This window comes from Alternaria arbusti (assembly GCF_024043155.1).
Source record: "Alternaria arbusti strain BMP 1465 chromosome Unknown scaffold_6, whole genome shotgun sequence".
Lineage (NCBI taxonomy): Eukaryota > Fungi > Ascomycota > Dothideomycetes > Pleosporales > Pleosporaceae > Alternaria > Alternaria arbusti.
Genome location: NW_026249946.1, coordinates 1,593,696 through 1,616,991, shown reverse-complemented (window position 1 = coordinate 1,616,991; position 23,296 = coordinate 1,593,696). Strand labels below are relative to the sequence as shown.

Sequence of the window (23,296 nt, the reverse complement as noted above, 5' to 3'; positions counted from 1 at the left end):
ACTGCACGCCGCCCAGCAGATACAACATCCATTCATACATGTCGCCTCACATCATGTCCATTTCCACTGCATGTACAAACGCTGCTTATGTCAGACATGCCGAACGTGCGCATGGGTTGCAACTCCAACCCGAGGATAGGGCTTGCCCCCGTGCCGATGCGCCACTGTCTTAACCGATATGCAGTTGGACTGAACCTTGCACATTACGCCCGGCAGCACGGTAATTAACTGGACCCGCGAATGACGGCGCGGCATGCAGTTGGATTGAGCACCTACGCTGTTTGAGGTAGGGTATGCGAAAGCTGTTAACTCGCCGGTAGATTGAAGAACTCTGTGCCAGTGACGGACCTATAGGAGAGTACACGGCTCTTTGTCGTCAGCACCATCTAAATTCGTCGATGGGTTTTTAAGCTACAGCTTTGCCCTTGGCCAAGTACGACGAGCCATGATCATGTCTCATCGACAAATGCTATCTCGCATGGATAAGTTGCTCGAAGATAGGCGCCTCTATCTTACCGCCAAGCTACCGTTGTAAGGCCTTCAGGTGACGCCTGCATGTCGATTGGTTGTTGGGCAGCTATCTCGACACCACCAAAGCGCGTATAATGTCCGGAAACACCTGAAACGCATCCATATCGAACTCGCTGGGACCTTTGCTGACAGTGATACTGACGTGTGACTGTATCCTACGCAACACACACCTCAAACGGACGTATGGACTAGATTGCAGCGACAACCTCTCCGAAACTTGTCGGGCGCCTCGTCAACTCCGCGTCTTGCTTCGCACTACAAGCTCCATTGCAGAAGTGGCAGTGCTGGACTCCTTCGATGCGCATCCATGACATTGGGCTGACTGACCCGCTACTTCCGGTGAAGAGACAAGGTTTATTCCTGCTTCTGCTTGGTAATACCTTCAACGCTTACCACGCCCATGAAGCTTCAGAATAGATCAGGCTTCGATGTGCCCACCACGTCAAGTATTCTGTCTGGTTTCTTCCCTTCGATAGTTGCACTTTCGACCTCTTTCACCACTCGTTCAAGCCCACGCAGCCGTTGGCTTTTCCTCCACGCCGCTTCTCGTGAGTTAATTGCGATTCAGCTTGCCGCTCGACGATTCCTGATTCGACACGTCTCTTGTTGGTCGACTGCACAATTGGAAGCTATTGGACTTTGAGGGGCGCGTATCCCGTAACCGCTCGGAACGTTGGTCGGCCATCGTGGGTAAAGGGTATCGGAGTAAATCTTGCTGGCTTATAAAGTGTTCAAAGGGTAATTCTAGTCCTCAAAGCTGATTTCGAACGGCGGCCGCATTGCTCGAATGTCATCTCACGTTGGACGCGCAGAATCCATCAACAGGCGCCGCTCGCGGGGGACACTCTCTTATATGCTTCGATCGTCTAATGTCGCATTCTCCGCGCAAGCCATGCAGCTGGATTATTACCCAATTAGGGTTGTTGATGCGAGGTTTGGCTTCATTCGATGCTCAACCCTGGTTTGCATTGGGAAAGCCAAAGGTCTCGGCTGAAGTCCACAGAAGTCGTTGCGTGTTATTGGTGAAACGGACCATCTTCATAAGTCTGCTCACCCAGACTCCAGCATATCTGCATACAAATTGAGAGAGCTTCCAATAACATCCACGATAGCCCAAGTTTGAGATCCTTTGAAGATCATCGCCCAGACCCTGAGCACCCCCGCGCTGAGATGTCGTGTAAAGTTGGGCGAGTCGGGCGTAATATCGGCGGGTACGGCAAACTCGGTCTCATCCAACATGCTTTTCACGATCGCAATGATTCTGTGCTCGTCTTCTGTGATGGGCGGGTCTGCTTCTGGTACCGATAGCGCTTCAAGCCACTTGCTCATGAGGTAGGCGCACTCGAGCGTGCACAGGGAGTGTTGAATGCTCCAGATGAACGATTGTGTCTTTGCCACGAGACGATAGCCGATCTTGATGGGTATAGAGAGTGCGTGAGCTGAGTGGAGCACAGCTCTTGTAATCTTTGGCGAGCGCCTGATTGTAGGCCCGGCGCGGAAGGCATTGGCAATCAGCACAGGGTCGCGCGTCTCTAGAGCTCGACCTGCGGTGTCCACGTAGAGTCGTATATATGCCAATCGAAGTAACGCAGTTGAGTTGAAAGCGACAGGACCGTTCTGCGACATCGGGTCGAGCGATGATTCAGGGTTTTGGCGCCATCCGGTCTGCCAGTTTCGCAGAGCGTTCTCGAGCGACGCGACGTCTTCTGCGCTCAGATCACCGGGTCCTTCAAAACGACATCGTGCCACTTGTCGGAGGAAGAAAACATGCTGTATCAGGGCGTGTATCAACGCGTAGTTTCCAGACGACGAGTTGACCTCGGTGACGTCGCGGCCTTGCTTTGTAAACAGACGTTTCAATGCATCCTGGAACAGGACCTCAGGCGCACTCTTCTTCCTCGCTTCCCTCCATAAAGCCTCTGTAGGAGCCTTGAATTCCGCGGCACTGCATGGCAAGGGCAACTTGACCTCGCTCGTTAGCATGAATGGAGGAATGTTGTAGACAATGCAATGGAGGTTGGAAAAGCCATAGACGATGAACTTGGTCCTTTTGATCGTTTCGCGCCGAATCCAGTCCGACCATGAGATGGTCTCATGGAGAGGATCGGTTTCGAGTCCGTCATCCCGAATGAGGGTAGCTAATATGCTTTGGATTGCTAACGCCTCTCTGAGAATCTCTTTGTGTTTTGCCCAAGTACACAGTGCCATGAGCAAGAGTAGTGCCTGAGCGGTCTGCATGAGATCTTCGCCAAGTACAGGAACATCAGCCTGGGAAGGTAGGCCCAGCGGTCCCGAGACGGAACCCTTACGTTGAGGGCTACGAGGGTCGCTCGGATGATTGCGGGGCGACGAGTGATCCGACTCAGAATGATGCTGGAGCTGCACCAGGCGCGTATCCCGTTTCCTGATGCGGTGCGTCGCAATTGCTTTGCTTACATTGAACAGCTCGACACCCTTTTCGCCCTCGAAAGTGTATTGCGCACCAATAGCCGCCAATGCTAGGAGTAGCTCTATCGAACACGTCTCCACGGACATTGTGGGTATGTGGAGGAAAGGCATGTGCTCGTGAAATCCGTTGATATACGCAGCAATATATCTGCACAGTGCTAATCGAGTTGGTAGAACGAAGTCGCTGGGTATGACCATGGAGAAGGGCTGGAGCATCTCGAGAATTTCCTGCCGATCCTCGTGTGAAATATCTGCGAATGATCGTTTCCGAGCGGATTGATCGTCTGGCTGCAAGGAAGGAAAACGAGAGCCGAAGCGTGAGAGCGACGGCGGCTCTTCCAATTGGGCTGGTCTCCAACCATGTGTAGGTGCTGTTGTTCCCTCTGGCTCGGTCGTGATTTGTTGACCGTAGCCAAATGAGTCTGGAGAGAAGAACGGCATGGGCTGTTCGGTGTTGATCAGGGACGCAAAGTGGTACGAATTTAGTGGTTCACTGTCAAGGAATGAAGTGAGACTGTCCAGTGACTCTCCAAAGGTCGACTCATAGCTATGAGCAGACGGTTCTGTGAGCATGGTTGAGTGTGGGCCTTCAACACTCGCGGCTATCGTGCCAGCATGCGAAGGAATTGGGGTTGGCATCGCATCATGAGCAGAGCCGTTTGCCATGTTACCTTGAAGAGCTTGATACTCGGCAGCCATGGACAATGCTGTCAAAGAGTAGGGGCTGTTGTGCCCGAAGGTCATGGAGGCGTGTGACATTGCAGGTTGTTGTTGCGACGATTGCATGTCCAAAACAGCAGGCGAGGACATCATACTGGGTATTTCGGGCACTGGACGTCCAGCATCGAAACTTGACCGCATGCGCTTGTGCGGCCGAGTCTCGACCGAACCATATGTATCTCCAGCGGGAGTATGCTGGTGATTCTGCTGTGTACTCTGCTCTTTGCGATGAGTGAGTCGCTCATGGCGAACGAGCAGATCACTTAAATTGAGTCTTTAGCTGCTGCCGTAAACGACGCTGGACGTATCATACCTGCGTGTGAATGAATAGTTGCATGCTGCGCAGCTGAAGGGCTTCACACCGCTATCTTGACGCATATTAGAATTGGCTTACGATGCGAGCCGCACGACTTACGAATGCGCTCATGACGCTGGAGATGCTCCAGCCTAGCAAAGGCCCGTTGGCAGTGTGGACATTGGAATCGCTTTTCCTTCTTCCCTGGTTGAGCTTGCGGGACCTGCTCTCCTCCACTGGTAGCGGCTTCCATCAAAGACCAATCGCGACGCTTTCGCTCACACAGGGCCCAATTGCGACCGGCTTAGCAGGCGATAGCCGAGTTTTGGAGCAGTCTGAGCACTTAGACGAAGATTGGAGACTGCAAGTCGTGTTTCACGAAGTCGGGTCGTGAGATTGTGGGGAAAGGAATGAAGCGCGGGGACGCGACGGTTCACATGCGGGGTGCTGGGAAGAGGTGGGAAAGCCGCCAATCACACGTGTGACATGTACGCACAGCCCAGGATGCACGCATATTGATAGAATGGATCAGGTGTAAGATGTTGGTTTGACACTTTCGCGCAGAAGCAAGGTATGGAGAATGGTGGTATTGCTACGATGACTGTCGAACAAATCGTGCCTGCCCGGGCCGGATGATCCCGGGTGCCACTTGCCCCAGCCACAGTCCAACGCGACGCGACGCGCCTTGTGTCCATTGTCACAAGTCAACCATCTTCACGCCTTCTTGCTCCTTTCGCCCAATTCTCGCGGCATTTCGCCTTTCTCTGCCATGTCATTCAGGACCTTCTCAGCTGTCTTCATCGCGTCGACCCCAGCGGGCACACCGCAGTATGTTGTGGCGTGAATGATGGCTTCACGGATCTCAAGCTCGGAAAGACCATTGTTCCTTGCCCCGCGCACATGCACAGCAAGCTCGGGGGCGCGATTGAGTGCCATGAGCATGCCGATGTTGATCAGACTTCTCTGCTTTTTGTCAAGACCTGGACGGGTCCAAGCGTATCCCCAGCACATCTCGGTGACGAGCTCTTGTCCGGCTCGTGAGAACTCAGTGGACCCGTTCTCCAGCGCGCGATTGACGTATTCATCTCCCACCACACTCCGTCTCATCTTCAGCCCTTCATCGAAGAGCTGCTTATGTAGCTCGTCGAGCTTCGGATCGGTCGACATGCTGGCGGTCGGTTGCTTCGAGGTGCGATGGCAGCTGTTGCGGCTTTGACGTGAAAGAGGCTGTCTATCTCAAGACGAATTCACAGGATGAGAATGACGATAGTCTTTTTACTGCGTGTTCGTAGTACTAGCACTGTGACAGGCTAACAAGACTGGCATGCTTGCCCCGCGATAGTAGCTTCATCTCACGGTTGCCCGCCCTCGGCATTACCCCAAGCATCCCCAACCTTCTCCAACTTCAACATGGCGCTAATACGACTAGTCACACACAGCACATCGAGATCCAGCGACATCGGGTATGACGACGATGGGGTGTCACAGCCCAAGCTGCTGCTCACGCGCCGTTCGATTTAGATTGCCAATCTTCCTGGCCACCGAGGTAGCGATATACCACCCGCGAGTCCAAATCTCTACAACGCGGATCGTTGGCTGCCCCATCGTATGTTTGTAGTCCAACGTCACCCAATACGTTTCTCGACCCTACTCGTTTCGCCATATCAACTGCCAACCCGAAATCTTTGCGCATCAGCTGCACTTTGAATCCCTGCCTCCAGCCTCCTGAGGACGGGGCTTCGGGGTATACATGTGGGACAGGGCAAAACTTGTCGCAAATAGTGTTCTGGGCAGTACCCGCAGCGTATACTTCGGCCAGAGTGCGGGGATCCAATCCGCTGCGCATTCCCATGTCGAAAGCCTCAGAGCAAGCTATTGCGATGATACCAGATAGGTAGTTGTTCGACAGCTTCGCTGCAAGCCCAAGGGATGGACCTCCGCACGGTATCACTTGCCCACCCATCAAACCCATCAGATATTTGAGGCGCTCAATATTTGGGTCCGACTCTGCACAGCCCAGAAAAAATGCGATTGTGCCTTTGATGGCTCCCACTACGCCGCCACTCACTGGGGAGTCATAGAACGATGCTGAGGGAAACTCTGCGGCGATATGATCCTTCACAGCGAGGCTGGTTGCCGTGTCTATTGTTGAGCAGTCGATGAGCAGCTTGTTCGAGATATCGGTGCTGCATACGCCGTTTTGAGGATCGAGATATACGGATCGTACATGTGCACCTTCAGGCACCATGCTTACAACTGTGTCCTGTCACCTCGTTAGCTACCATCTTCGCACGGTGGCTTCTGGACTCACGACTTGTTGCGCCACGTCTTTGGCGCTTTTTGCCTTCAAGACTCGACCGGGAAATTCTGCACACGCATCGTCTACCATCTGTTCGACCACGTCATAAACCCAAATGCGCGATTCCTCAGGCAATCTGTTGGCAAGATGAGAAAGCATTGGTTTTCCCATAGCCCCAAGGCCGATGAAGCCCAGCTTTCTAAAATCGTGCGAATGCGTCATGACGAATGCGTGTGCCAGATAGAGGTAGGGGATCGAGTTGAAGCTGAGAGCACATTCAAGAACGACAGAGAGCTAGCGTCGAGTGGGAAGTTGGTGTGTATACGAGACCTGGAAATTTTGAGAAACAAGTCACGTCAATACTCTACCATCAGAACGCGTGGTGAGCGTGCCGCGGCTGGTGAAGCGGGGTAGACATTTCTCCAACGGATAACGACGCACTAATCCTACCCACTCTTTCGCCAACACCTAATACCCCCATAGGTACCTTGGTAAGCTGAACGATGATCTCACGTGCCATCTCCATCTGCTCGTGCATGAGAGCACCTGCGGCTGTCCTTCTCAACAGCCATAGTCTTGCAACCTTGAGACGACATCATCTACGAAAAGCTCCATCATCCTTGAGAAATGTCTGCTATTGTCTCGCAAAAGCATTCCGACCATGCAGCGGCGGCCGTTGTCACTGTGCACGCGTTATCGTGTGGTCACTTTTCTCTTCCAGAGTACCAATTCGTACACCCTGTTAGTCGAGATGCACGCCGGACCGTACCTTCGTTAGCATTTCTGATACAGCACTACAACCAAAGCACCAAGAAGCGGACACGGCTTGTGTGCGATCTAGGCCTGAGGAGAGACATCAAGAGATACGCGCCACCAATACAAAAGCATGTCGAGACGAGACAGCCAATGAGTACCGATCCGGACGTCACCAAAAGCCTCGCGAGAGGCGGGCTAGTACCCGAGGACATCGATTATGTGATCTATTCGCACGTAAGTCACACGACCTTGCTTTGCGGACGGTAGGTAACGTGGCTACGGCAGGTGCATTGGGATCATATTGGCGAACCTCGAGACTTTCCTTCATCTACCTTCGTTGTCGGCCATGGTTCACTTGCCTTGCTTGATGGCACATCGTCGTCTTTGCGCGGTGGCCATTCTTTCTTCGAAAGTGATCTTCTGCCAGAAGAGCGGACTATTGAACTATCGGAACCTTCGGCAAACGTGTTGACGAAGCACGACTCATGTAGAGAAACGGGCGCTATCAACTTCGGTGGCTCCTGGCAAACGCACGGAAACCTCCCTCAGACTTTGGACGTCTTCAATGACGGCTCACTGCTCATCGTCGACGCACCCGGTCATCTACCAGGACACATCAATCTTCTTGCTCGGACATCTCCTGACCACCAAATTTACATGGGCGGAGATGCATGTCACGACAGACGACTGTTGACCGGAGAGAAAACGATCGGAGAGTGGAACGATGCTCATGGACAAGTCTGTTGCATACATGCCGACAGAAAGCAAGCTGAGGCGACGATTGACAGAATCAGAACCCTGGAGAAAGAAGGTGTTGAGATCATCTTTGCACATGACGTTGAATGGGAGAGCGACCCAAAGAACAAGACGCGGTTCTTTGGCGCGGAGCAAAGCATGGATGGTTAGTCGTTAGCGTTCAAGACGTCACCTAGCAATTGTTCTGAACAGAATGTCGGGATACCGATCGCCTCTCGTACATACTACGTTGTCGACTCGCAGTATGGGGAAGCTCAGTTTACTCGCTACAGCTGTAATCCTTCTCGTTCGGCCACCAGGTGGTGTCCTGATCCCTGCACTTCCCCACACGACAGAATTGGGGAAATGTGGGGCTTGCTTGCTCACCACCATCAACTATCCTCGGAAGACGCGGATTGAGGGGCGGCAGGCAGAACAATGCAGACTGCATCCGCGGAACTAACAATCTTGTACTTCATGCGTTCCTGTCTCAATGCCGGGGTCTTATATGTTCCGCAATGATTTGAAAGCAGTTCTCTTAGTGGTCTCAGTGACGCAACCTCCACCTGTGCTATTCAAGTCTTCACTTCTGTCCAAAAGATTGATCTAAAACATTGATACCATTACACAACATGTCTCTCTCACCAGACCAACAGCGCCTAAAAGAGCACTTCGACACCGAGCTCGGCTCCGCAGCCTACGATGAGTCCTGGGCGCGGATGCTCAAACACTCACCCGAGATGTTCGCAGCGTCGCTCCGCCTAACAGCCATACCAAGGCGAAGCAGCCACCTATCACCCAAGATCCAGTCCCTAATCTCCCTTGCCGTAAGCGCATCATCAACCCACCTCCACGTCCCCAACATCCACCGCTACACACGCGCCGCCCTCTCCGCAGGCGCCTCCCGTGCCGAAATCGTCGAAACACTGTGTCTCACATCCACCCTGGGCATCCACGCCTCCACAGTCGGCGTGCCAATCCTCTTAGAAGTCCTCGAAGAGCGGGGCGAAGCCATGCCAAAAGGCATGGCGAGCATGAGCCCGCAGCAACTCGCGCTAAAGCAAGATTTCGAGACGAAACGCGGGTACTGGAACGCGTTATGGGAAGAAATGTTGCTCATTGCACCCGACTTCTTCGACGCGTATACGGAGTTTAGTTCTGTGCCGTGGACGAATGAGGGGGGCAAGGGCGTGCTTGAACCCAAGGTCAAGGAGCTGATATATTGTGCGTTTGATACGGCGGCGACGCATATGTATAAGCCGGGGTTGAAGCTGCATATGCGGAATGTGTTGAATTATGGGGGTACGAAGGAGGAGATTATGGAGGTGTTGGAGTTGGCGACGTTGTTGAGTATTAGTACTTTGGATGTGGGGTTGGAGGTGTTGGATAAGGAGATGGGAGGACGGTAGCGGCATAGAATGTTAACTTAACGACGAGCGCGGAGCCTACATCGATGTTGGATCCCCCACTTTGCATGTTATCCATGTAGTGTTCAGTCTTTTCATGTATGAGGTGAGCATGGAATTCTAGTGGCATGTATTACATTTGATCGGCGTATTATGAAGGCTGCTTGGCAGCAGATCTATTATACTCAAAAAAATCCACTACCGACCACCTCCTCCCCACGCGGCTTTCCACAGGAATCTCGGTGGCTTTCCGCACAGAAATCGCGGCCTCACCGGCGCGTTGCCCGCAAATTCAAGCGTCGTACCATACAGCGACAGAATCGATCCCATGAGATCATATCCGTTCCGTCTAGCCCAGTAGATCGGATTGCTGCTCCTTAGGAATTCGTATTCGCATTCAAGTCCGCGCTTTTCTCGGCAGACATCCCATGCTTCGTGCAGAATGTCGAAAACATGCTGGCTAGGCGCCGTATGCTCTATGATCAGAGAGAACGTACGCATGCTTTCCTTGAGATTGTTGAAACCCATCGTAGGGTTCTTCTCCCAATAGCCAGGTATCGTGTATTGCCAGGTGTGGCTATTCCCATACGCACGAGTGTAGGATCCGTACCATTCTATCAATTCTAAGGCGTACTCGCCCAGGTTGTACTCTAGTTGCAGACCGGGCTGGGAGATCTTGTCGCTTAGTGTCATCTCGTCTTTGGCCACGATACGCGTTTCCGGATCGCGATGTAGCTGATCGTGGCATTTGCGTACAAGACCCGATAGCGCCAGAAGCTCCGATCGCTCTTCGTCGCAGAGGATTGTAGTAGTGCCTTCTGATGTTGGATCCTGGAGAGCCCTGTTGAGCGTGTCGAAATGTGCGGAGAAAGTAATCGCGAGGATTTCGAGGATGTATCGCTGCAGCTGCTGAACTTGACTGCTTGGCTTTTGAGCCTTGGGAGGAGCACAGTGTCTTATTTCCTTCGGTGGCAAGCCCAGAGGCACGCAGTTTTCACCTTGTGATGTATAAGAAGGTAGTGACTTCGAGGCAGTGCCACCAGTTTTTGAATATTTTTTATCCTCTAGTAGACTTTGTTGTTCGGCTGTGTCGTGTAGCTTTGAGAGACGGTAGCGTCCGAACGGTCCAAGATTGATGATCGGCATGGTCGCGGTGTTGGGAAGGTTAGATGGGTTGCAATAAGTTGAAAGAAGTGCGTTTCGTGGAAGGTCGTAGAGTCTTTTTGTATTTCGAGCCTGCCCAGGGCAGTATTCGCTACCAAAGAATTGTGCATGTGCATGTACAACCCTGTAGCGAATGAGAAGACTAACCGAACCTAGAGTCCGGGTCGAACCTCCCACCCAAAATCCTGACTAGCTTTGCAGCTTACAATAACATAAAACCACGCAAAGTGGGTGATTCAACATTGATGTAGCCTCTAGGCTGCTTTCGAAGTCGAACCTCCCACCCAATACACGGAAAATCATGACCAGCTTTGCACCCTGCGATCACACAAGATCATGCAAAGTGGGTAATCCAACATCAACGTAGACTCCAGGGTGCTCCCAATGTCGAGCCTCCCACCCGATGTACGGAAAATCCTGACCAGGTTTGCAGCCTACAATAACATAAAACCATGCAAAGTGAGTGATTCAACATTGATGTAGACTCTAGGGTGCTCTCGAGGTCGACTCGTACGGGCCAGGCCTGACATTAATCTAGCTCCGTCTTTGGATTATTGCTGCTTCATTACTGGTATGAGATGAGTCTGGAGTATAGCTTTGAGCTGCACTATCTAATCTTATTGTCTACTTAATGGTCTAACTAGTGGTTACATACATAATCCAGTGGTAGATCGGATTCTGCGGAAGCGTCGCGAAGATGTTGCGGAGGCGATAGATGAGATGCATGCGTTTTATCTTCGTGCAGTTGACCTGAGGTGTGAACGTTGTGGTGGTGGTGAGCTTAAAGCGGACCTGTGCTCAGAGCGATCATGTGACTTTCAGCCAGAGTCTGAAGATTGCGATCTCTTTCATTTGATGAGAAGCACCTTTGCGTATGTGATTGATGTATTGCAGGCGTCATGAGTGGCTCGTCTCGCTCTCCGCCATCGCAGTACGATAGATGGGATGGAAGGAACCGAAGTATGGAATCGCGCACACACCGAGACTTTCAACCAGCTGACCGGGATTTGCCAGTTTGATGTTATTGATAAGCTGTGGAACGGCGCGGTATGCAGAATTTGATCGCGTTCGTCCAATACCCGATGACTGATCGAGGCCAGTGAAACGATGTCAAGGCGGAGATCGTCGACTGAGGTACCTCAGTACCAACAACAAAAGACGCTGAGAACATCGATTGTCTGGTACTGGGCGAAAGTAGCAACATTGCTGATTGTAGCGGTACAGGTCTACGTGAAGTAGCCGATGGTGTGACTTCTTGTCTGCGTGAAGCTGTTTGCTGGAGAAGCTGTGTTGCGAAGTCAGGCCAGCTGAGGCAAAGATGTAGGCTGAAGCGAGGTTGGATGTTGAAGCCAAGTTGGGTGCTGAAGCGAGGTTGGATGCTGGAGCCAGGTTGTATGCTGAGGCCAAGTTGAGTGCTAAAGCGAAGCTGTTGACTGGAACAAAGCTGTTGGTTGAAGCGGAACTGTTGGCTGGAGCGAAACTGTTGGCTGGAGCGAAACTGTTGGCTGAAGAGAAGTTCTGTATACCTCCAAGGCAATAGAGAACATGATTAAGAATACCCCCGTCTGCACCACCCCCTATCTCAGTATCGGGGGTGGCCCCAGGCCTAACGGCGGGGACGTGGGGGACAAGGCCCATAAAATGTAAGTTGTTAAGAAATGTTGGGGATACAAGCTGTCTTGGGATACAATGTTTGAGAGAAAGGAAATGTAAATATGATAAAGAAAGAGATGTTGGGGATACAATCTGTCATGGGCTACAATGTTTGAGAAAGGAAATGTAAATATGATGGAAAAAAAGGGATGCTAGAGTTAATATGATACTTGATGAAAGGAAAAGAAATCAAAAGGAGAGACTCCTCGCCCGCATCTGCGAGCCCGGCAGAGGACCCCCTCGGTCAACGGGGACCGTCATCCTCGGCAGGCCCCGAGACTGCCGCAAGTCGTCATGCAGCATGGCGAGCCGCATGTCGAGCTGCCGGCGCTCACCGAGCCGCATGGCGTTGTCTCGGGCGAGACGGGCCACCTGCTCCCGCAACCCCACCAACTCCTCTTTCATCGCCCGAAGGCACTCCATCTCCTCCGCCGACTTCCCCTTCCAGGGCCACGACACCCCGAAGAGCCAAGCCAGGAAGGCCACGAACATGCAGAAAAGGCCGCAAATGGCGGCCGCGACGATGCTGTTTTCGACTGAAGGCCAGTCGAGCCACGGGCACATTTCCGCGAGAGTTTTCATTCTGATAGCTACATAGATACATAATTATTAGCACACTGAAGCCAGAATGCAGTAACGGAGAAAATGGCTTAGAAAGGAAATGTGCACATACCTGTTCCCTTCTTGTGGGTGCTAAAGAACAGGAAGCAGGACGCGGAGCGAGATTTGCTACATTGCAGCTACAGCGTGGGCAGGCACTCCTGCGCTGCTGCTTCACATCTCGTGTACTCTTTCTCAGAAGCTTGTTGTGGGTTGTCCTTGTTGGCTTCCTTGGTTACCCATCCTACCTTCTACAAGTCAAAATTGAACAGGTGCTTTGCCGACTACATCCTCATCAAATGAGAGAAATCGAAATTCTCAGACTATGTTTGCCGACAACGTTAGTATACAAAAGAAAGATCAACAGGATCCTGAGGTAATGCAGACTCCTAGGTGATACGTGTTCAGCAATCCTCAGACTATCTTTGCCGACTACATTCGTATACAAGCCAAAGTTACGCAAAATCCAAAGGTAATGTAGACTCCCAGGTGATACGTGTCCCGCGCGTTCTGAACAGGTGCTTGCCGACTACATTAGGATACAATTCAAAGATTGACAAGATCCTGAGGTAATGTAGACTCCTAGGTGATACTATTTCACTGTCCTTGTATAAGGTGCTCCAATCCAGATATCCAGAATCACGGTCAAGGCCAGGGTGACGGGCACCTTGAAGTATATTTTACATTCCTCTTACTTCGCTGTCTTGCTTTCATGGTAAAGCGCCACGCGTCTCCGGATGCGAAGATCTAATACAGTTACACGAAGTCGACCCATCATCAGTCATGACAATCCTCCTGCTCAAGTACTCGCCTGCTTCAAAGCTTCTAGCTTCTCAACCTGTCTCCTCAGCATAACGAGTGCGCCCAGACTGATCTTCCTAAGTCCATCACGCTCGCCCTCCTCACTACCCTCAGCGCTTTGCTCGACAACGTCCTTGGCGGCTTCAATAGCTTTGTCGAGGAGTTTTGGCGCGCCGTCTTCTTGGCTCCGGTAAAGATATTGTAGCTCCTCCTTGAACGGTGCGACCTCATGTGTAAGTGCGTGATGGATGAATGCGCGAGCACGGAAGTAAGCGCGCTCAGTGTAGAGCGCAGAGCTGAGCTTGGTCTCTGGCGCTGAGCGATGGACGTCGTAGCCGGCTTCGTTGTAGTAAGGTTCCTTGACTAGTACGAGACCCATGATGGAGACGAGAACCTGTAGGAGCGTGCTCTTCGCGGGGCTCCAGCTCTCATTCCGCTCGTCGGTGTGCCATGTGCCCAGTAGACTTAGACAGATCTTGCCGTCCTCGTATAGATTGGGGTTCACGGGACCGTTGCCGTTTGTCCAGCTGTGGAAAAAGGCTGATGGTGCTTCTTGGGGGTATGCCGATCCGAGGTGGAAGTCGATGACGAAGGGCGCGTACTCGTAGGGTGTGTCGTTGGGACCGATCATGAGGACGCGGAGGAGATCTAATCGAGACTCCCAGGTGCGGACGAAGATGCCGGGTGGAAGCGAGCTTCGAAGGATCTTGTGCTCTTTTGCTATCCGGCGCATGAAGGCTGACGAGGAAGCTGATGATTGAGAAAGGTAGTGGTGGGACGCCGGTGGGGCTTCTTCGAGGATGAGGAAAGAAGCTGGTCCCTCCGTGGGCTGTTCTGTATGATCGTCTAGCGCTATACCGCCGTCTTCATCAGGCTCTTCGGGAGTCGTCTTCGATGTATCGACTTCTTTTGTGATGTCGACCAGATCGGGCATGGATGTGTCCGTATTGCCATCGTCTTCTTCCTCTTCATCCTCATCTTCTGTCGACCAATCTCCTTCGTCGCCAACAGGCTGTTCACCATCCATGCCCTCATACTCGATCCACATCTCGTTGAATGACGCCGTGTCGAAATCGCTCTCATCGCTCTCGTCAGAGTCGTCGATGTATTCACCCTCTAGCGGATCCATGTTGCCGAAATCATCAGCCATGTCGCTGCTGTAGGCAAGAGTGACGCGTTCATAGGGAACCTTGACATCCACGACAGGCTTTGCTGCGCCAAGGCGAACCGTGAGCTTCCCGTCCAGGCCCAGGTCAATAACCTCTCCAAACCAGTCGGGGCCAGTGACGTTGAGTGGTGTCTGTACACCTTCGATTGAGTCTGGATGGACTAGGACAAAGTCGCCGCGCCTTCGTGTTAGTGCGGGGAAGGAGTAGATGTCGTACAGACTGACGTCTTCAATGGCATCTTGTAGCTCTCCTGTACTTGACGGAGGAAGTAGATCTGGACCGAAGAACTCAATGGAAGGATTCTTGAACCATCGCACAGTGGCTATCCGATCTCGGCCCTTGACTGTCTGGACTACACCCACTTTCGAAGGCTTCTTTGTCGCAGAGTCATCAGCGTTGTCACCCTCGCGATTCTCTTTGGAGAAAACAACTTCACCTGGCCAGACCTCATCGTCGTCTTCTACATTGGGATCTGGCAGTAGAGAAGAGCTGAGATCGTGCGTTATGGACAGGTCTTGCCATTGAACGGTGACCCGACTGTGAGTCTGCATCACTAAGAAGACATTGAGATCGTATCCCAGGCTTTCCGTCCGCGCGATGCGGGTCACCTTCCCTTGTGGATATCCGTTGGGTAGTTCCCTCGTGCCGTCGTACTTTACAGCGGCGCCGGCGATGTCCTTGAACCGTACCCGATCACCCACGGCCACATCAGTAACATGATATGATTTATCGACACCGTTTTCGGAGACGGGGAGTGTTGTGGCGGTGCCTCCTGAGGCATCGTATCGGTAGAAGTTGGGGCTCTCGAATTCGTCTCGACCGATTGTCGCCGGAGGCTCATCTGCATTGAAGGCGACGTTGCGCGCGCCGATGCTTCTTGCTAGCCATTGCACGTCAATTTCGGATGCTCTTGTCTCGACGACCATGCCCACAGGCGGCACGCTCGGATCGTATGCGCCGAATCTCCAGTTTCCCCGCCGCAGGTTGCCCTTTTTGGTCTTGACTGTGTCGCCTACGCTGAGCCGCTCGAGAGTGGTGTCGTCCTGTTCCAGCTCGGCCGGGTCCTCGACGACCACGACCGAGTTGTTGGCCAGCCTGATGGCGACCTCGTCGTATACGTTCTCTACCCGCCCGACCCAGTCGCCGTAGACGACCAAGGCGCCCTCGACGAATTCGTGCACGTTGATGAGCTCGTCGGCCGGGATGTTCCGTATGGATAGATCGTCGGTGGTTGTCTGTGTGATTTGACCGCCGTTGAAGAGGGTCGCGGGGAAGAGGGTGCAGACTGCCTGGGTGCCAATGACGGTACCACTAATATGATCCTCGGCCTTCCTCTTGACTACATCGCCTACGTAGAGCGCGCGATCCAGCAGCTGAAGCTTTGCTTCTGGTATAAGTTCCGTCTTGTACTGGGTCTGCCATGACACTAGGACGGTACCCCGCGGTGGGATACCGTCTTTCATGAACTTCCAAAAATCTTCCCTGGGGATATCGGTGTGGCGTTCGATGTCGTCGGGGTAGTCGCGCTGTGGCCGGGGCTCGTGCGAGTCGACATCGCCAAAAGACCTCTCTATGATGCCGACGCTGTACTTGTCGTCCTTGAGCCCCACGGTATCCTCGACACAGAAGACGACATCCTGCGCGCTTTGCATTTGGCGTGCTGGAGTATGCGGCGATGTGATTTCTGCCACTTGTGCAGTGTTGACTGGATTTTGCGGTACTGGAAAGGTATTGGAGGCGGTGAAGAAAGGCACAAGGTGATTCGAGGGTAGCGTTCGCGGCGAAATCGGTCGTGTCGGTGCAGCTTCGTCGTCGTTGGTCGAGAGGTCTGTGAGAAAACGATTCTGGAACAGCTCAGCAAGGAAGCGCTCGACTGCGTTAGGTTGCTGTGGTCGATTTGCGTCGTCGTCCGCGCTATTGGGGTTGTCTGTGTGGGAGTGGCCGCGATCCATGAGTCCTGCGGTTCCAATGTTGCGGTAGCGGCCGCATGTGAAGTGCAAAGGGCGCTAACGCGGCAGGGGTCAGCCTCGTGGCACCTCCGCCCGCAGCTCGACACCTGGGCAGCCACCCCACGCACCCCTCGAGACGCAATTCAACAGCTGCACGCGTCATTGGACGAGTGAAACGCGACAACATGACGGATCCTCTCTACGAACTACTGATACCCTACTTCGACGCCCAAGACGCGCAGCTACGGCCCTCCCCCAATGACGCCGTCACCAACACGTACCTCTCCCGCCTCACGACCCTGCCCCTAGCTGCCCTCACGTCCTCCGAGCAGCAATCGCTATCACAAAGCTCGCAGTCTATACTACGATCACTGCAAGCTCTCTCGAAGCGGTCACATAAACCCATAATATCCTCGACCGACCACCTACTACACCTCCGCAAGACACTCCCGCAGATAGGCCAAGATGCAGGCACAGTACAGGCGGAGCTGCCGAATTTGGAGACAGCCGCGCAGAACTTTTCCGAGAAGTACAGCAGAGGCGCAGACAATGCGATACTAGATAGACGGAGAAAGGCCATGCTGCTGTCCCGCAACATTGACCGCGTCTCCGATGTGCTCGACCTACCTACCCTTCTCTCATCCGCCATCAGCTCCTCCACAGCCGCCGCACAAGCCTCGTCATCCACGGCAACCGCCAACGCGAACTATGCCTCGGCTCTCGACCTCCACGCACACATCAAGCGTCTCCACACGCTATACCCCAATTCAGAGCTAGTCTCCTCGCTCACTGCCCAGGCTGAGCAGGAGATGAAGACCATGACTACCAACCTCATAAGCTCGCTCCAGACTCAGGGCATCAAGCTGGCAGGTGCCATGCGAACAATCGGGTGGCTCAGACGAGTGGCGCCAGAACTGGACGAAGCATGGTCAACAAAACAAGCTGGCATAGGCAGTGGAGAAGGAACACTGGGCGCGTTATTCCTTGTATGCCGCTTAGTGTGCCTCGAGTTGATGCTCAGCGCATTAGATCCTCTACGCGAACTTGCAGACCAAGAGACAGACAAGCGGACAACCAAGGCAGCGAAAGGCGACGCTGGCTGGGCCGTGGGTCAGCAAACAGAAAAGTATCTGAAGAAGTACCTCGAAGTCTTCCGAGAACAGAGCTTCGCCATCATATCCATGTATAAGAGCATCTTCCCCTCCGCCTTACCAGCACCAGGGTCCGACGAAAGCGCGCCAGCTGTAAAGCCAGTCAACACCTCCAACCCTCTCCAACCGATACCATCGGCCCTCGCAACGTTTCCGCTACACCTTGTAGAAATGCTTTTCGACACGCTACGAACATATCTACCAAACGTACAAGATCGCTCCCAGCGCGACTCGCTCCTTACACAGGTCTTATACTGCGCTGGTTCGCTGGGTAGACTGGGTGGCGATTTCAGCATGATGATTGCCCTATTGGAAGAGGACCTGCGGGCAGAGCTAGGAGAAGGAACAGAGGATACCGAGGAGCAGGAGGTTGAGGAAGAGTGGGTAGAAGTCATGAAGAAGCACCGTGTCCAGGCATCCAGACTTGAACTACTGGCTTCTGGTGTCGGCACCGGAAGAACAAGTAGTCCTGTAGACCGAGCTGCGAGCCCAATGAGATAAAGCCTTTGCTGTACTCCGGTTTCAATACATGCCAGACGTCTACATGGTCCTTTGTCTTATCGGCACATTGATGCGATAATCCGCGAATACCTCCCGGGTACATCACCGTAACCCTTTCAAGAGCGCAAGTCCCGTCGTATTTGCCTAGCATACGCACTTGTCGTGCACCTCTTAGAGATTTGCCGACCGATTAGGCCTAGCGTGCCTGCATCTGGACCGCTCTAGAGAAGCCGACCAGTGAGCTGCGCCATGCTTACATACAACACCGCGACTACCTCCTAGATTCATCATCAGATCTATTTTGAGTGTGCAACGCCGTTTGTATTCTTCTGGCATGCGCACACTCTGCTATGGTATTTAGAGATACGCTGCAAGTTGAGAGGTTCTTTCCGATCAAATTCAGACATGGAGCTACGCCCTTCTCAGGAAAGGACCGGCGAATACCTCCAGGCTACATTTTCAGGTCTCACTCGAGGGTCTAACTTCCTCCGTATCCTCCTGGCGTCGGTGCCTTCCTCAGACCTGTGCGGGATCATGCCGGATCTTGATATGGACTTTCGGATGGAAGAGTCCCTGGGTTACGATACTTCCCATCCACGGGCACCATCGGATACCTCCCGGCTACGTTTCCAGGTCGAGTGCGAGCTTATAAGCCCGTCTGTACCCTCCTGGCGTAATCATCTTGCGCTGCTCAATCAGATATACGGCATATGCTACGAGGCCCTTGCCGTAGACATTGATAGTGGGCTTACGCTATGCTCCGTAGGAAGGACCACGTATATCTCAAGATACCTTTTTTCACTTAGCTCTAGATTCTAATCCACTGTTGTAGCCTCCACAGGGTGGTATGCCTTACTGAACTGCTGGGAGGTAGATCGATGTATCCTCGAAACGAGCCTCATTGGAGGTTGTGAAATTGAGTTAGTTAAACACGATTGGGGGCCTGGTGCAACTCGGCGTAATTTTGGGTATTGCGGAACTTGTGATGAGCTGATGTACGAAATCCTATTTCCTCTCACTCTCATTCAACCACTTATACACGACCCTCGCGTCCTTCCCTTGATACCTCTCATCCTGCATCGCCTCACCAAAAGCCTCCAGCGTAGGCTTATCGAGTACAGTGCGCGCTCCAACCATCTCCGCAAGCTGACTCCCCATGCCCAACACCTTCGCACAAAGCTCGATGCGAAACCCGCCTTCGTATCCTCGCGAACTCGGCACGTTGGCTTGTATACCCGGTACTGGATTGCTCTTACTCGTGACCCAACACTGACCACCAGAAACATTGATCACGTCTGTGAGTAGTGCGACATCCAATCCCATCTTCGAGCCGATGTTCAGGGCTTCAGACGCGGCGAGCGATGTAATGGCACTGAGGTAGTTGTTGATGACCTTGAACGCTGTACCTGCGCCGATGTCGCCGCAGAGAAATATCGCATCTGGTTTGCCCATGTGGCTCAGATAACTCTTTACGGTACGGAAGATGTCCTTGTTGTTCGCGCCTGCCATGAACGCCAACGTACCGTCCTGCGCACCCATGGGTCCACCCGATACCGGCGCATCAACAAAAGTCAGCATCTTGCTCGCACTGGAGTTTTCCACTGCTTTCGCAACCTCCAGGATTGTAGCTGTTTCGATGGTACCGCATTCCATGATCAGCTTTCCCTCTCCACCTTTTGGTAGTTTCTCCGCACCGGCCAGGACTCCTGTTTCTTTATCAAGATACACCTTCTTTACGGCATTGGAATCTGGAAGCATTGTTATGACGGTGTCGGCTCTTTGGACAGCATCGTATCCGTTCATTACTACTTCCACTGGACCCTGACCTGAAGCGTCTGATTGGAACTTTTCGAGCGCGGAGGTGGACACATCGCAGATCAGGAGGGTATGAGAAGAGTCGAGCCCTTTGCGAAGATTGAGGGCCATTGGGTAACCCATCACGCCAAGACCTGTGTTCCATCAGTATGAAGAAGGCGGAAAGATATCTCGGTGGGAAGGAACGTACCAATGAAGGCCACGGTCTTGCTTGGTGAAGACATATGTTGCTGAGTTATCTGCGTCCGGGTATCTTAATGCCTATGTTTGATCAGTCCTTTCGGAATGTAAGACTTTCTTTTGCAAGTGTTTCCTTAGATCCACATATCTTGGTGTCAAGATGAATGGTGCACTGAGTAGCGCGATGTTTACTAGGGTCCTTCCGCATGGCAGTCGCGACGGACTTACTAACACCGTTCCCCGCGCACCACCATCGATTCTGACTGCCTACTGCCAGCGAGCATCTCCATTCTTAGAACCCCCCTCGTACCAAGCCGCGTCGTGCTTCCCCAAGCCTAGCCCCGCATCTCACCCCGCATTGGGGAACCACACATGGCTTCTCCACCTCCGCAACGTTCGCAGATCGGCAATCCGGCTAATACTCTACACCCTGCCACCGACGTCGCTATGCAGCCTTTCTGTGTCACTCACTCTTCAGGCGTCCTGCGTATGGAAGCGAGTGATGGAGGATTTATCGAAGTTGGAGAAGTACCTAGGCCTAGACGATGGACATGAGTAATGAGCGCAGGAAGGCGCATGGCGCACATACGTACCGGATACACGCGATCTATTCAAAATGCATAACAGACGATACTATTTGACCTTTGAGCTCGGATAACTCATCGGGAAGCTATCCGCTACCGTTTCCCTCGCTCCTTGATATCTTTCGGCAATGGCAACGCCAGACCTTCAACGCTCGGTAACCGACGAGAAACACGAACAAGTGCAGCGCGAATATCTCTCGCAAGATGAAACCCCAGAGGTCATCGAGAATAAGAAGAGGGAAGATGCGTTGCGACGCAAGCTGGACTGCTTCGTTGCGCCAGTCATGATGATGCTCATGCTCATCAGCTATCTAGATCGCGGTAACATTGGGTTTGCTGCAACGCAGGGTATGACAACGGAGATTGGACTCAAGGGGAGCGAGCTGAATGTGCGTCACGGCCCCAGCAAATGTCCTGAAAATGGTCAGACTAACGAGAACATAGACGGCTGTATCGGTATTCTACATCTTCTACATTCTCGCCGAAGTACGTGCATGCTCCTGCTGAGACTCTGTATATCTAACAGCAAATAGTTTCCGACCTCGCTACTTGTCAAACGTCTTCAATTCAACAGAGTGATACCCACGATCACTTTCTGCTGGGGTGTTACATGTCTTTGCACAGGGTTTGTGCAGAACTTCGCTGGCCTGGTTACTACGCGCATCTTTCTGGGCTTCTTCGAAGGCTGCCTGTTCCCGGCAATGACACTCTTCCTATGCAATTGGTACACTAGAGAAGAGCTCGGCATCCGTATAGCATATTTGTTCATCGCGTCGGCGCTGTCGGGAGCCTTTGGGGGTCTTATCGCATTCGGCATCCTGTACATGAACGGAGTTGCTGGGTGGTCGGGGTGGCGATGGTAGGCTGCAGCTTTCGCACGCTTGACAACCCTTGCACTAATGTATGATACAGGCTCTATGTTATTGAAGGCATCATCACCATAATATGGGCAGCCTGTTGCATCTTCCTGGTCCCCAAATCCTTCGAAACCGCCTACTTCCTTAATGACGACGAGAAGGCTCTCATGCGCCAGCGCGCACATCGAACACAGGCCTACTCCGACTCTGAGGGCTCCGGTCGTTATGGAAAGGCTGATATTAAAGAAGCAGCGAAGGACATCAAGAGTTGGGTGCATGGTGTGATTCAGATCGCCGTCGTGACGATTCTGTATGGTTTCGGAACCTTCTTACCCATTATCATCAGAAATGGGTTCAACTTCTCCACCAAACAGGTATTGCTAGCCACTTGCCGGTTAAGATTCGTTGCTGACGCGCACAGGCACAATATCTCGTCATTCCCGTCAACATCTGGGGCGCCATCGTCTACGCAATTGGCGCATACCTGTCTGATCGGTATCAAACGCGGTTCTTACCACTAATCATGATGGCGCCCGTAGGCATCGCCGGCTACGCCATTCTCCTCTCTCCAGTCAGCCCATACGTCCAATACTTCGCCACATACCTCATCGCAACAGCATGCTTTCTCTGCACCGGTGGAAACATAACCTGGCTATCTGCGAACTGTGCACCCGATGGCAAGCGTGCCGCTTCTCTAGGCATCCTGCTCACACTCACCAATATCGGTGGAGTCGTATCTGGCCAGATCTATCAGAACAATGCGGCGCCGAAGTATACTCTGGGTCATGCGTGGAGTTTGGGGTGTTTGGCTTTTGCATGGTGCGGATGGTGGATTGTTCGGGCGATGTATAGAAGGAGGGAGAAGAGGAAGGATGTCAAGCTTGCCCAAGGGTATACTATGCCTGCTGGCAAGCAGTATACGGACCGCGAACCGGACTTTAGGTATCAGATATAGCTGTGCAGTCGTTCGAGGCCCACGAAGAGCCTACAAATGTCACATTGATAGACTTCGAGCTAGAGGATGTCGCGTGACTTTCAAGTTTCCGGTGTCAGTGTAAGGTGTAGCGTGATGCGCTTCAAGATCTTTACGGATAGTGTAAAGAATGCCACGGGGTAGCTTGATGTATCTCATGAGTTTCACGGACCGCGCAGAGAATGTCCAAAAGCCTTGAAGTATACCAGGCTCCTATGTAACAACGACGTGTGACGGATTTTACAACTCCCGGGTAACTACACGTAGCCCAGCTGATTCAATTCCAGGAACTATGATGTTAAACTATCCTCATAATACTGCTCGATGAATTTGATGTGGTCCGCCTATTCCAGAACGATGTGATGCTCGCTGAGGTCGCTCTGGATGAATTGTTCCATGAGCTCGCCGTTCATTACACCATGGATGTAACAATCGCTTACGAGCTTGTGCTGGCCTTCTCTTGCTGGTGTGAGGAGGAAAGGAACAGTTGCCCCAAAGATGATGCAGCATACATCGCCAATTTCGACCAGATCACCCAGCGGAGCTATTCCGATACGCCCATCCCTAGTCAGAAACATGCTTGCATTGTGGACATTGTAAACGCTCTTTTTGACAGATATTGCATCTTGTCTCTCGTCTACCTCCATCACAGCCTCCTGATCACTTGGTCTGGTCACACTGATACTCTTTCTATATGCATCAATGATGC

At 52.6% G+C, this 23,296-nt stretch overlaps 8 protein-coding genes across 8 annotated transcripts; 3 read left to right on the top strand and 5 right to left on the bottom strand.

The window, feature by feature from the left end:
- Positions 1-1,581: 1,581 nt before the first annotated feature.
- Positions 1,582-3,738, bottom strand: J4E86_005766 (uncharacterized protein; the record flags this gene model as incomplete). Its single annotated transcript, XM_051446298.1, has 1 exon — positions 1,582-3,738. The coding sequence occupies one exon, from the start codon at positions 3,736-3,738 to the stop codon at positions 1,582-1,584; it is 2,157 nt and encodes a 718-aa protein (XP_051303065.1).
- Positions 3,739-4,708: 970 nt separating this feature from the next.
- On the bottom strand, positions 4,709-5,161 carry J4E86_005765 (uncharacterized protein; the record flags this gene model as incomplete). The annotated part of the gene is made up of 1 exon (XM_051446297.1): positions 4,709-5,161. One exon carries the CDS (start codon positions 5,159-5,161, stop codon positions 4,709-4,711), a length of 453 nt encoding a protein of 150 aa, XP_051303064.1.
- Positions 5,162-8,416: 3,255 nt separating this feature from the next.
- Positions 8,417-9,193, top strand: J4E86_005764 (uncharacterized protein; the record flags this gene model as incomplete). The annotated part of the gene is made up of 1 exon (XM_051446296.1): positions 8,417-9,193. One exon carries the CDS (start codon positions 8,417-8,419, stop codon positions 9,191-9,193), a length of 777 nt encoding a protein of 258 aa, XP_051303063.1.
- A 195-nt stretch (positions 9,194-9,388) lies between these two features.
- Positions 9,389-10,336, bottom strand: J4E86_005763 (uncharacterized protein; the record flags this gene model as incomplete). The annotated part of the gene is made up of 2 exons (XM_051446295.1): positions 9,389-9,666; positions 9,688-10,336. 2 exons carry the CDS (start codon positions 10,334-10,336, stop codon positions 9,389-9,391), a joined length of 927 nt encoding a protein of 308 aa, XP_051303062.1.
- A 3,070-nt stretch (positions 10,337-13,406) lies between these two features.
- J4E86_005762 (uncharacterized protein) lies at positions 13,407-16,529 on the bottom strand (the record flags this gene model as incomplete). The annotated part of the gene is made up of 2 exons (XM_051446294.1): positions 13,407-14,728; positions 14,798-16,529. 2 exons carry the CDS (start codon positions 16,527-16,529, stop codon positions 13,407-13,409), a joined length of 3,054 nt encoding a protein of 1,017 aa, XP_051303061.1.
- Positions 16,530-16,711: 182 nt separating this feature from the next.
- On the top strand, positions 16,712-18,178 carry J4E86_005761 (uncharacterized protein; the record flags this gene model as incomplete). The annotated part of the gene is made up of 1 exon (XM_051446293.1): positions 16,712-18,178. The coding sequence occupies one exon, from the start codon at positions 16,712-16,714 to the stop codon at positions 18,176-18,178; it is 1,467 nt and encodes a 488-aa protein (XP_051303060.1).
- Positions 18,179-19,183: 1,005 nt separating this feature from the next.
- On the bottom strand, positions 19,184-20,217 carry J4E86_005760 (uncharacterized protein; the record flags this gene model as incomplete). Its single annotated transcript, XM_051446292.1, has 2 exons — positions 19,184-20,127; positions 20,184-20,217. 2 exons carry the CDS (start codon positions 20,215-20,217, stop codon positions 19,184-19,186), a joined length of 978 nt encoding a protein of 325 aa, XP_051303059.1.
- A 668-nt stretch (positions 20,218-20,885) lies between these two features.
- On the top strand, positions 20,886-22,569 carry J4E86_005759 (uncharacterized protein; the record flags this gene model as incomplete). The annotated part of the gene is made up of 5 exons (XM_051446291.1): positions 20,886-21,146; positions 21,202-21,243; positions 21,291-21,616; positions 21,670-21,988; positions 22,036-22,569. The coding sequence occupies 5 exons, from the start codon at positions 20,886-20,888 to the stop codon at positions 22,567-22,569; spliced, it is 1,482 nt and encodes a 493-aa protein (XP_051303058.1).
- Positions 22,570-23,296: the final 727 nt, after the last annotated feature.